Consider the following 14,375-nt stretch of genomic DNA (forward strand, 5'->3'; position numbering starts at 1 on the left):
AAGGCAAAAATGAATAACTGCGACTATTTTCAACAAAGTTACCAAAAATGGCTATAACATTAAACCGGTGCACTTTACCAAAATTTCACTAAAGTACTTTTTAATTGCAAATTTGATTTTACATATTTTTTAAAAGTTGAAATTTTTTTTGAAGTTGAAATTTTTTTTGAAGTTGAAATTTTTTTGCGACCAATATTTAGATTTTTTGAAAAAAAATAGTATTGAATCAAAAATCATAACTCGGCCAAAAATTTTGGGCCCATTCTGGAAATTTCTGAAAAGTTGGCATTTGATGTCATCAACAAAAATAAATAAAAATAATGTGTTTTTTTTACAAATCAAGTTTTAGTGACAAAAAGTGAAATTAAACATCACCAAAAAAATTTTACAGTATATCATTTTTTTCTGTATAGTCCATATCCTCCATACCTACAATTTTACCCGAGACACCAAATCGATCAAAAAATTCCTTCAAAAGATATAAATTTTTGAATTTTCATGCATCATGGACAATAATTTATTTTTCAAAAAACTTTTTTCGCGAAATTCTGAGAATTAGTGAATATTACAAGCAAAAAAGTTATGTTTATACATCAAAATTTTGGTTTTTGTCTGATCCACAACTTTGTAGAACATTGGTACACTCTTAAACATAGTTACACTCTTGAAAGTATAAAAGTATTAAACAAGTAAATTAGAACGAAAATTCCTCCTGCTTTGTTATTGCATATTTGAAAAGCTCATTAAATTCCCCATTAAATGACATATTTCTTGATTTTTGACAGTTGAGTAACGAGAAATGGCAGCGGTTTAAAAAACATTTTTTACTTTTTGGATGAAAATACATTTTTTTTTTTGAATTTTGAGTCGGGCGCGTAATTTTACACAAAATTTCATTTGCCATCAAATTTTTATTTCTTGACCATGCTTTCAACGAATCAATGAATAAAAGGTTGTTATATGAATTATCTACTGGTACAGTTGTTTAACAATTATTAATTTTCAAAATCAAAGCATATACGAATAAAATGAATGAATGGAGATACCGACAAAATTGTAATATTTGGTAAAAATGTTTATCACAACTGGAAAATTATTTTTATTTTTTTTTCAGTTGATAACACGTCAACTTTTTAAAATTTCGGAATTTTGATAAAAAACAAATATTTGACTTTTTTGGGCGCCATAGATTTTAAAATCCAGAAATTTGGGCAAGTGTGTGTGATATTCGGGTAAAGAATCGTTGTAAAATTTATTTATTTGTATTTTTCTCTTCTTTCTCTCCCCTCTCAAAAACATAGCGGTCCGCGCCGACCGGATGCGCGGCGGCCGGAACAAGTTCGGCCCCATGTACAAGCGCGACCGGGCGCGGAAGCTTCAAATCATGCGCCAGCGGCAGCTCGCCATCCAGGCACTTCGGGGGTCGATAGGTGGCGGCGTCGGCATCGGCCAGCTCGGCACGGCAGCAGACGGATCGTCACCGGCGGCGGCGGCGGCAGCGGCCGCGGCAGGTCTCCAGGGTCTCGACTACCACCAGTCGCCGTACTCGAGTATGCACATCAAGCAGGAAATCCAAATACCGCAGGTTCGTTCCCCGGTGACCATGACTCCGTCGATTTCGGTGCCCGACTTTCGGACCGAAAGTTTACATTTAATCGCACTTTCTTTTCTCTTTTTACTTCTTGTGTCCGTTCCTCTCACCAACCATCAAAATATTACACAAACCCAAACACACACTCACGCACACCTGTCACTTTTGACGTCCTTCCGGTGTTACTGGCCGCGGGAACAAACAACGTGACACGACGCGTGATCCTAACCTCAAAACATAAATTTTTCGTCACACCGTCTGTGTTCGCGTGTTCTGTTTTCTTGATCCTTCCCCGTTGCAGGTGTCCTCGTTGACGTCCTCGCCGGACAGTTCGCCGAGTCCGATCGCGATCGCGCTTGGCCAGGTCAACCCGCAGACGACGATCTCGTTGAGCAGTGGCGTCGGTGGCAACGGGAGCAGCGGCGGAGGTGGCAGCAGTGGCGGCGTCGGCGGTGGAGGAGGAACGGGCGGCGGTGCGGGCAATGGTGGGGCAGGTTCCGGCGGTGCGGGCACCAACGGCGGCTCCAACTCGACGTCCGCCGCCATCCAGAGCCAACTGTCCGAGTCGAAGCTATGGATGAGCGCCAACTCGACGACCGCCTCACCACACTCGCTAAGTCCCAAAACGTTCAGCTTCGACAGCGGCACCAACCCCACCAGCACCGCCGACAACCCAGCGGACACGTTAAGGCTAGTCTTCCGAACCATGACCAACCGATCTCCCCTGACCCGCAACGAACTTCTTTTAATAATTTTTCTCTGTTCTTTCTCTTTTTTTCTCTTTACTTTCATCCCAACCTTTCCTCCCCCTCCCCCAAAATCGTCGCACATTTGGCAAAACTCTCCATCCCTGCAAAATTTATCGCGCGTCCGCGTTCCGGTTCCGTGGGTTCTGTCATATCTAGGGTCTCGCCGATGATACGCGACTTTGTGCAGTCCATCGACGGGGACGACCGGGAGTGGACGGCGTCCCTGTTTTCGCTGTTGCAGAACCAGTCGTACAACCAGTGCGAGGTCGACCTGTTCGAGCTGATGTGCAAGGTGCTGGACCAGAATCTGTTCTCGCAGGTCGACTGGGCGCGGAACACGATATTCTTCAAGGATTTGAAGGTAGGTTGGGGGGGTTTTATAGAAAAAATGGGTGTTTGACAAAAAATGATTTGGATTGCTTTTTTTTAATTTTTGAACTAAAATATTGAAAACGCGTTTTGTATTCTTTTGGCATTTTGTTTAATCCGAAAAACAGTGTTCAATGGAACTTATCATCAACAAGTTATTTAAAAACATTTGGTACACTTTTTTACTCATTCGACTGATTTTTTTTTCTTAATTTCATAGCCGGTTGGTCCTAGGGTTACTCACGAAATAATTATAAATTACCTATCTTACGCTAAATTTGGTCTTGAAAAGTTTTACTATGTTCATTAAAATACAATTCTTTCAGGAAATTTTCAAAACATTGGTATTAAAAGGTTCTTCAAAATGTGATCAAATTCTATCCAAAAATGCCCCGATCCCTTATGCTTATATTTTTTTTCGTAAAATCGCAATAACTCGTGATGTCTATAAGCAAACCCCTTATGTTTATATATCAACATTTATTTTATTGTCTGCTCTACAACTATATAGAACATTGTTACACTCTAAAAAATAACCCTGAAAAGTTAGAAAAAAACACGAAATTTTAAAATGAAAAATTTTGTTCTAAATGAAAAATGACCCTTCTGGGTCAATGTAGATTCGAAAAATACATAATATTTCCCTTTAAATTACATGTTCCAAAATTTTTTACAATCGAGTAACGGAAAATGGCAGAGCTTTTAATAATTTTTTAGTGTTTTTTTTTCGATAAAAAAATACGTATTTTTCGGAATTCTGAGAACGCCATCAAATCGGGCGTCTAATTTTACATAAAAGTCCCTCAGATACCAAATTTCTATGTCAACACCGTTTCAGGCTGCAAATTATTAAAAACACCTCTTATTTCGCATGTTCAAAAATTGAAGGGGTCGTCCTGCCCCTCCGTCATGAGATATCAAAAAACGTACCTCGGATTCGTGATCAAGTACAAAAGTTACCCCAAAAGTTTCACTCAAATTGAAGAGGGGTCGGGGACTTTTCCCGATTTCGTGTGAGTTGGTAGAGAATTACCCATTACTCATATTTTTGAAAATACTCAATATTTCCCAAAACTACGTGTTTTCGAAAAAAATACTATAAATTTAAGTTTTTTTTGCAATATGGGTATCAAATAATCGAGATTTTTTCATAAATTTCGATTGTTAAAAATATTTTTTGTACAATATTCAAAATTTTCACAGAAATATTTATTTTCGAAGAAACACTACAAATTTAAGTTTTTTACAATATGGGTATCAAACGATCGGGTTTTTTCAAACATTTCGAAAGCAACAACACAAATGTTTGAAAACCTAAAAAAAAGTCACAAAACTACGTATTTTTGAAACAAAAACTAAAGATTCAGTTTTTTTTTCAAAATCTAAAATATTTGAAAAAAAATCACACATAATTGAAAACACTCGAAATTTTCACAAAACTATGTATTTAAAAAATAATAATTTAAGTTTTTTTTACAAAATGATTAATACTGAAATTTTTAGTATTTTTTTAAAGAACGTAGTTCTGTAAAAAAATGAGTTTTTTGTACTGCTTTCGAAAAGGAAACACAATTTAAGTATTTTTTCGAAAAGACGGTGTTTTGTAACTTTGATACCCATATTGTAAAGTTCTGAAGTTTTGCGTATTTTGTTTTTTTGAAAATACGTAGTTTTGTAAAAAAAAAGAATTCCACGAGAAAATATTGTTACCATCCAAATGTTAAAGAAATTTCCGATCATTTGTGGCCATATTGTAAATTATTTAAATTTTGAGTATTTCAATTTCGAAAATACTTAGTTTTGTAAAACAAAATAAGCATTTAAAAAAAATTAATGCTATCGAAATGTTTGAAAATTTCCGATCATTTGATACCCATGTTGTAAAATACTTAAATTTTTTTTATTTTTTTCGAAAATACGTAGTTTTGTGAAAATTTTTAGTATTTTCAAAAATTTGTGTTTTTTTTTTTTTTTTGAAAAGATCGAATTACGCAATTTCACAGCTTACTATACTGGAATTTTTCACCTACCTCAAGGTATTGAGGTTAGGCTCGATAGTTCTTTTCTTTTTTTGCAGCTATATTTTTTTCTGCAGTATTTATTTTTTTTTCTGGTAGGACAAAAGCACTAGGGTTTTACTTTCGAATGCATGAAAAAATCCCAATTATTTGATGCCCATATTGTAAATAACTATTTTTTTCCAAAAATAGGTAGTTTTGTGAAAATTTTAAATATTTTCAAAAATGTTTATTATAAATGTATGAAAAAATCCCGATCATTTGATACCCATACAACAAAAACAATAATTTTGTGATTTTTCTTTCGAAATGAAATCATGTAATTATAATTGAAATGGTGACCTGACATCATCCCGATTCCAAAATACTATAATTTTTTAAAAGTTTGGGTGATTTTCCATAGGATTATAGGCAATGTCTTCCATATAGCCAAAATCCCATAAGCTCTGTGTCTCAGTTATACACGCCTCGGTTTTCCACCTCCCATATGCGGTGCTAAACCGGAGCATGACTGTAATCCCATATACATAAAAAATGGGTAACTTTTTTTAAATTTCTTGTTTTTCCTGTGTTGAGGAGGTATTTTTTTCCGACGAAAAACTTTAGTTCTCTTGTTTTAAGTGTTCTTTTTAGTGTAGCTAAGCTAAACTTCACAGTATAAAAAAAGTTGAATTTTGGACGGTTAAAATTTTTATTGCATTTGAATATTATTTCATTTTTGAGTAATTTTATCTTTAAAAATGTGTTTGAATGTTAAAATCTACAGAAAGTGATATCAAATTCACCTGTTTCGTATTTTAAATTAAATATTTTTAATGTGTTCTTTTAATATGTTTAGTTATTGTTTTCTATTCGTAGTTTCAGGCTTATTCTATTTTCTCAAATCGGTGTCTTTTGCATACAAGCTATTTTTTCAAAATTATTAATTTGTTATGCTGTCATTCAAAATTGTTAAACTTAAAAATTGTTAATTTTCAAATAAATATTTCAATCACTAGCATTTAAGTCGTTTCGACATAAAATGTAAGGCATATTTGCTTAAAATATTGCCAAAGTTGACCCCTGAATATCCTTTATTTAAAAATAAGTAAAATCAAGTAACACGAGATTTATGTTCAAATTCAAAATTTGTAGAAAATTAGACAATTGATATTTGACGGATAGCTAAAAAAATAATATTTGACGAAAAGCTAAAAGTTAAGCTTTTCAGCACAGAAATGGGTGCTTAAAAGATGAACTTTTTAGCAGTTGTATCGAAAATTAATAATTTTCAATAAATTAAACGCTGAATTAGCTAAACACACGGACATTTAAACTCTGGTCAAATGGTGTTATATATCTGAACACTATTAGGGGTTTATCTTTTAATTTCTTTAAAAGTTATACCTTTCAAATTTCAAATTTCAAATTAAATAATATTTTAATTGTTATTACAGCGAATGAAAATATTGCTAAATTTAGTTAGTTTCCTAAGAATAATTCACAAACTATTATCTAGAGCATCCAGAAAAAAATCTGTGCAATCTTTAAAAAAATATCACAATATAGTCAATTTTTACAATTTTTTATTGAAAAAAAAATTATTAAAAATATATCCCGAGAATATTGCTTTTCCTTGATTGATTTTTTTGTTAACATCATTTAAGTTTTGTATGTTTTGCTAACAATCCTTGAAATGATTCATATCACGCTTTCCAATTGAAAACTAATAAAATTTGCTTTAAAAGTATTTGTGAATGTAATATTCATTATGTTGTTATTTTAAAGAGTTAATTTGAGAAAATTGATAAATTTCACGGGATTTCACGTAAATCTTTAAATTTCACGAATTTCACGCTGTCCGCGAAATCGTGAAAATTCACTAGCCCTAATTATCATAAACAAATCAAACTTATACTCAAAACAAATTGCAAATTTCCTTCGACACCCCGCAAAACATTATGACGTGTGGTGTAGACGTGTAGTTACTTGCACCCTTTTTTTCCAATCCACTTCCCAACATCGCATAAATTGCAGGCCCTGACCGTGTATGAGTTTGAGTGTATATTATTTCCACTTTCGGCTCAAATCGCGTCATTTTTTTCGTTCGTTATTCACTGCCAATGAGTGTGCGGCCAGATTGCACTGCCGACTCAAAAACTTCGACTCAGCCCGGCTGCGCGCTCGGTTCGGCTCAACTTGGCAAGTAGGTCAGCAATTGAAATCGAGAGTGGCCGGCCTCTGGCGCTGGTCAGTGTGTGTGTGTGTGTGTTGTTGTTGTTGTTGTTCAGTTTACACTTTTTTTTTTGTTCTTGTTTCTGTTTGGAGTTTGAATCTTTTTTTTTTCACCCGACATTCATTCATTCTAGCGCACGCTGAGTGACGCTGAGAACTTTTCAAGTGGAAGTTTGTAATTTGCTGCCATCTCTGTGTGTTGGTGGTCAGCGCAATGCAATTTGTAATTTAAACGCGATTGGAATGTTTTGGTGTGGTCAGTTTTGGGGTTTGCGAGCGCGCGCACCCACATCCAAAACCTCTTTGAAGTGTTGTAGGGTTTGGTTCGCCGTGTATGGGAGAAAAATAAAGTTTATAAAGTTTATGAGTGTTGCACTTTGTTTTATTTTTTTCTCTGTAATGTTTTGCGCCATGACGGCGGTGGGGCGCGCAATGTTGCGAATGAATGAATGAACACGTGTTAAGATAATGGAAAACGGCAGGAATTATGAGGTTAGGTGTCACAAGACTGAACCGAGCCTGGATTAAACCAGAGTATAAATTCTCCACATAGCATTCAACCGAACTATAAAATGTTCTGAGAAAATATGTGCATGAATACAGTCCAGACTCAACTTTCCGAAGATCTTCGTTGTCTTATTTTTGATTGTCGAGTTTGAGTATTACCCTTAAACTACGAAAATGATATAGAATTTTTAGATCAAAGTTGGTAGCCAAAATGGCGATGATGAAATGTCAATGCAAATTTTATTTGAAGTTGTGGCAACTCCCTCTTCTTTAAAAATCTGAGAAAATCTGAAGGCAAAAAAATACTGCTAAAAATATTATTTTACAAGGAATAAACTTGCACAATCAACTGTAAACTATTAAGGAGTGCACAGTTAAAGAAAGTGTTATTCTGCAAGGATGAAAAAATCATAGGTTGAATACCTTTTTGCCGATGTAAATCTGAACATGTAAAAATTAGACACGAAAAAAATAAAATTTACATATGTTAAAAATGACATAAACTCTGTTTACAATCCCTGTTGAAATATTACAATGATATTTAAATGTGTGTGTTATGTTCATTACAGAAGATTAAATAGATTTGTGGCCCACACATTTTTTCAATATTTTTGTCTCATCCCCTCCCTTTAATTAGTGTCATTTAATCATAGGGGGAAATGCTAATACATTATCACTAAAAATAATAAGTTTTACTGAAAACATTCAAAAATCAAACCATCCACATTAACGACCCCGGGTCTTTTGTGGTCTCTTTTGCAAGTTTCTGCTCGAACCTAGGAGTCCGAAGGCTTGAATGGGGAGAACACCCAAACCTCTTTTTACTCCAAGGAACCTTCCACCCCAGTGTTTGAACTGACGACCTTTGGATTGCGAGTCCAACCGCCGCCAGCGATTCCACCGGAGTAGGCTTGGTTTGGTGTGTTGTTTGTACTTATGGCATGGGGACAACTCCTACACCTGGAATGACTTAACGGCCTAACAACCAAGGCCGGGACCGACATTTTACTTCCTCATCCGATGGAAGGTTGCATATTGATCTTATTCGAATCTTATCGATTCTAATAAAAATTACTGTGGCAACAAATGGGACAATTTTTTTTTTCTCTTGAAAAAATAAAATAAAGTTTATAGCATTCTGATTTATAGATATTTTGCTTTTAAAATTAAAAAAAAAACAATCGTTTAAATTTAATTCTTGTTAAGCTTGATAAGGCCAATAAAAACTTCAGATTTCATCAATTTTTGGCAAATATATTATTGATGCTGTGATCGAAAAGAATTTAATTATAGCGATTGACCAGAAAACAGCAAAAAAAAACATTCTGCAAATCTAAGCAGACATGCTCTTATAATGTGTCATGGACTCTTTCTAAACTATTGAACATTTTTGAAGCTGCTTTTTTGCTCAATTTTCAGTTTCATATCTTACTTTAAGTTTTTTAATGGAATCTAATATCTTACAGAATTTATAAAATATTAAAAAATAATTTTAAAACATAAGAAACATGGTGAAATGTACACTCCTCAGAGTACTTTTTTATGTTTAAAATTTTTCAAAATATAAATTTATTTGGGATCAAGCCAGATTTTCAATACATACACACTTAGACTTTTTTTTACCGAAATCGGTTAAGTTCACCGAATTTTGAACTGCTGAACAGTTTGGTAAAATGAAAATTATCAAATTCGGTAATAAAAATAACCGAAATTTGGTAATGCAATTCATTATTGCTCATCGTACTTCCAAAATTCGGTAAAATTTTGTTCATTTTGACAGATGGTTTAAACTATAAAAATTATTCAACCATCGAATTCGGTAAAAATCCAGGTGTGTAAGGTAAATATTCTTATTTTGTATCGCCAAAAGTAAACAAAAATAAAATAATAAAAAAAGATGCAAGTTAATTATTGAGCAGTACTTCACAATCTTTTTCGAAACATTCTCTCCTTGGCTGATATCCACGAACTTCATTCCTCCTCATTAATGTTTAATGATGGTAGAATGATTACATTTTAAGCAACGTATTTTTTATATTTGCTCGCAACAATACAAATACTTATAGCATATGTTCAATCATTTTTCATTAGCATATTTAATGTTATTTTATTCAATATTCAATTATCTTTTCAAACTGTTCCTGCATGTAACAAACGCAAAAATCGACATTAAAAAAAGTGCATTGAAAAGGTATTGAGCAGTTCTCTACGGAATCGGTATTTTTTCTTTAATTTCGATTTGTTTATGCTTTGATTCGGCTGAAACTTCTTTAGTGCCTTTGGTATGCCCAAAGAAGCAATTTTGTATCATTAGTTCGTTCATATAATTTTCCATACAAATTTGGCAGCTGTCCATACAAAAATGATATGTGAAAATTCAAAAATCTGTATCTTTTGAAGGCATTTTTTGATCGATTTGGTGTCTTCGGCAAAGTTGATATGGAATACACTGAAAAAAATGATACAAGTTTAAAAAAATGGTAATTTTTAATTTCACTTTTTGTAGTGACAAACTAGATTTGCAAAAAACATTATTTTTATTTTTTTTTAATTTTCTGATATGTTTTAGGGGACATCAAATGCCAACTTTTCAGAAATTTCCAAAATGGGCAAAAAATCTTTGACGGAATTATGATTTTTTGTAACAATACAGATTTTTTCAAAAAATCGAAATATTGGTCGTAAAAATTTTTCATTAATTTTTCTTCATTTTTCGATGGGCCAAACATTGAATATTACGCCCATTTAAAATGCTAGTATTGATTATTTTTTTTTTTCAAGATATTTTTTGCGATAAGATCGGAAAATTTCACAAATGTTTTATATTTTAACATTGAAAATCGACATTAGAAAATGGTGGGTTGTTTGGGTGAGGCTTAGAAAACTTCAATTTTCATGTTTCTTTTTCTTAAAGCCGCTTTATCTCAGCAATCAGAGGTCCAATCTTCAATGTCTTTTAGACAATTTCATAGAAAATTTTCTGAACCTTTCAAAAAAAAAATTTAGAAAGCAATCAGAGTAACTCATGGTCACTATTTTGAACAATCAAAAAACTGCAAATATTGCTCTAAAATCAAACTTTCGGTGGCTATATCATGAAAACAGAGCCCTTTATCAAAAAATCTGATAAGTTCTTTTCGATTGGAAATTCAATTTGACATTAAAAAATAACGTCAAATTTGTTTTTGCATGAAATTTCATTTTTTTCCAAAAATCACTATTTTTTCAAAAAAAAAATATAGCTCGGCAGCTGATTTTTTGACCAAGTTTCTCTTTGGCTCAAAAGTTGCGGATTTTTTCCCCTAAAACATATAAAAAAATCTCGAAAATCAAAAAAATATGTATTTTGGGAAATTGAGTTTTTGTAAAAAAAAAGTTGATAAAAAAAATCCGCCATTTTTGTTCCGTATACCTATTTTTTCTCAATAATCCTCAACAATACCTACAACTTTGCCCAAGACACCAAATTGATCAGCAAATTCACTCAAAAGTTGCAGCTGTTTGAATATTTACGTACCATTTTTGTATGGACAGCAGCCAAAATTGTATGGAGACTTGTATGGGTGAACCAATGATACAAAATAGCAGCACACGCACATTCACATTGAGTAGCAGTGGGTTAACATTGAAATAAATCAAAACTTGTGGAGTAGATATCAGTTATCAAAATTATTTTTATCTTTCTAATCTATTTTTTTAATTTAAATCTTGCTGAATAAATTTTGATTTTAAAACTGACTTGTTTAGCATATTTGACATTTATAAGTAAATTTATTTAAAAATATTTTGGTTTGTATGTTTATTTCAAAACGATATTCATTAAAAATGTAATTGTTTTTAAATGAAAAAAAAATTAAAGCAGAGAAACCCTATATCAAAATCTCAGTAGTTCAATTGCAATCGATTCTTTTCTAGCAAAGCTTTCAAGAATCACAAACAACAGAGAGGCTGCAACGCAAAAAAAGCCCTTCAGTCACGTTTCGTTCGAGACCGAACTGGAAAAGTCCTTCGAGAGAGGAGGTGCCTACTATGATGTGCACTGACGATGATGGCGAGCCCAAAGAAGAACAAGCAACAATAATGAGAAAAGAAAACGAATTCGATCACAAACACATACAGTAGAATGATGCGTACTTGAAACACTAATTCACACTTCAGTCATAAAAAGCGGGGAAGGGGTGGTAAGTTGAGGGAGGGTGGATCCATGGAATGGAATAAAGAGACGGGCACCAACAAAGAACATCGTCGAACAAACAAAATCAGCTTATTTTGATCGCGTTTTCGCCCTTAAAATTACTTCTATCAACCTTTTATTAACTTTTTTTATTTAATCTTGAAATTTTGAAATTTTCTCTTATTTTTGTGAGGGTTTGTTTTTTTTCACTTTTATTAAAAGTTACTCAAGGGTTATCTGCCACCCTCTTCTTACCTTTAGTCTCACAAAGAAGAAGCTGTCTGACGTCTGACTGAAAGGGGGTTGTTTTTCTGCTTCTCCCTCTTTTCCATCTTCTTTTTCTTCTCACACTCTCGTGTCGTTGTTGGGGTTGGTTCGGCGTGGCGGCGGCGGCGGCGGCGGCGTGCGAACAAATCATGCTTAATTTACATCAATCACTTGACCATGGCCCAGATTTGGACCAGATCTTGGTTGTTGTTGTTGTTGCTGTTTGCTAGAGTTGTCTTTCATTCGTGTTCGTCATCGGGTTGGTATTTTTTTTGCCTCCTCGGTTGAAGCTATATTTGTGCACACGCGTTAATGAACACGCTCTTTAGGCCTTTCCAGCGAGAAATACTACGAATTGTGATGGAACAAAATATTGTTTTTTGTTTCAATGATCCAATATGGTAACGCTTGTGGCACTTTTTGTTGTTGTCATATGCTGGTTGAAATTTGGCTTAATTTTAGGGCTTGGAGTTGCGTGCCAGTACATAAATAGTATGATTTCTTTGACATGTTTAGACAATGGTTATGTTATTTTTGCCTCATTAAAATCGTTGACTGAGGTATTTTGTGTCTCATTTTGATTTAAACAGATTGAGCATGATAATGCACTACGACACTTTTGGCATTTACACGACGATTAATTTTACATATCTTTTAAATTTTACCTATGTTTGTTGAACATTTCATAAAGAAAATAAAACTCTTCTAATTGCCACCCATATCGACCAGATCTGCAATCGGATGTCCCGGTCTCGTCGCTTGTTGTCCTGGTTTATAAATAAAAAAGCAGAAAGAACATCATTCTTTGCAACTAATGGGGCCAATAATGTCATCATCATAAGTCCCAGATTTGCACTCACCACACATTTCCAGGCGGCGCAAGATCGCATAAATCTTGGCTCAGACAAACATGTCAAGGTTACATTACTGCTGTCGGATGCCGGTGATTCTTCATTTACTTTTTTAAAAGCAAGAAAAAATTAACACAATTGATAAAATTAATTAACAACTCAAGAATCAAGTACAGAGATGATTGCTAGACATATCTTTTTCTAGTGTTTAATCTATTCAAGGTTGCGTCTCTAAAAGATTTTACAATTGTTTGCGACAAATAAAATAAAATCGAGCCGAATATCCGAAACACCGAGGCAAATATTATATCAAAATTGTAACCCTCTACAATCCTTAAAAAATACATTTTCCAGACATTGGTAAAGTCAGTCAAATCATCAAACCAAATATTTTCAATTGAATATTAAGACTTTGTTTCCAAAATTTGATGGTTGTAGAGGGTTTATACATATTCGGTAAAAAAATGGACATAACTTTGAAAATGTGAAAAATTGGCTTGCATTTTGACTTTGTCCGATCTAAATGTTCGAAATTTCAAAAATGTCTAAAAAATCTATTTGACCGACAATGGAAAAATAAACGTTGAACAATTTAGGTTTTTATAATTAAATTATCATGCTTCCAACCCAACACAAATTTGCGATTTTTTTCTCTATTGGATTCGCTTGCTTAGTAAATTTTACTTTATATTTTAATTTCTTTAAAAAAATATGGGCTAGAAACATTAAACAATTTGTTTGGGTACGAGACCAATTCAAATTTTAATTGAAGTTTTTGTTTATTACTGCTGATAATAAAAATGTTCAAGGAAGAGAAAATATTTAAAAAAAATTGAAAACGTAAAAAATTAAATAAAATGCCAGGATTTCAACATTTCAATGAAAAAGTAGTTGGTGAATACATTACACATTATATTACAGTTCATTTGGAATCATTAAGTTTCAAAAAATCTATGTTTCGACGAAAATTTTTAATGGCAAAAAAATACGCTTTTTGCAGTACATCGAAAAATCACTAAAATTGAAAACATTTTAAAACGAACTTAGAAGTGTTAACAATAATCATAAACGTAGGGAAAGGCATTTTAAATTGTTTTAATCTGATTGCGCTCAACATTTTGTTGAAATTCAAAGTATTTTGAAAAATATGACCCCTGAACTCTGGCTCGAATTTAAAGGGGAAGACAAAAACTTTGAAAAATATTCGCAACAGCCATATTTTTTTTGAAAAACATGCAATGTCATTAGGGTTTGTGAAATTTCACGATTTCGCGGACAGCGCGAATTCCGCGAATTTTGGAAATTTATGTTTGTGTGAAACTGTAACAATTTTTTTCAAAATAATTTATCAAATCAAAATAAAAATAATGTTATGAACTACTGTAGAATTAAGCGAGTAAATACCTTTATTTAATTGCTAATATAGGGTTAGTAATTTTGGACGGTTTCGTAGATGGCGCAAAATTCGTGAATTTTATCAATTTCTCAAATTATTTTGTTTTTAAATAACAACATAATAAATATTCCATCCATAGAGAATATTTAAGTAAATTTTATTAGTTATCAATTGAAAAGCATGAACCATTTGTAGATTTGATCAGATTTTTCAATTTTTATAAACTGACTAAATTCAGT

At 33.0% G+C, this 14,375-nt stretch overlaps 1 protein-coding gene across 4 annotated transcripts in view; it reads left to right on the top strand.

Annotated features, from left to right (window-relative positions):
- The window catches only part of LOC6048059 (nuclear hormone receptor FTZ-F1), a 271,909-nt gene that overhangs the window by 241,513 nt on the left and 16,021 nt on the right, over positions 1-14,375 (top strand). For all 4 annotated transcript variants that reach the window (XM_038263049.1, XM_038263046.1, XM_038263047.1 and 1 more), the window contains exons 5-7: positions 1,302-1,585; positions 1,893-2,281; positions 2,497-2,701. In XM_038263049.1, coding sequence (XP_038118977.1) covers positions 1,302-1,585; positions 1,893-2,281; positions 2,497-2,701 — 878 coding nt within the window. The remainder of the gene's footprint in view (positions 1-1,301; positions 1,586-1,892; positions 2,282-2,496; positions 2,702-14,375) is intronic.

Source organism: Culex quinquefasciatus, chromosome 3 (assembly GCF_015732765.1).
Source record: "Culex quinquefasciatus strain JHB chromosome 3, VPISU_Cqui_1.0_pri_paternal, whole genome shotgun sequence".
NCBI classification, from domain to species: Eukaryota; Metazoa; Arthropoda; class Insecta; order Diptera; family Culicidae; genus Culex; species Culex quinquefasciatus.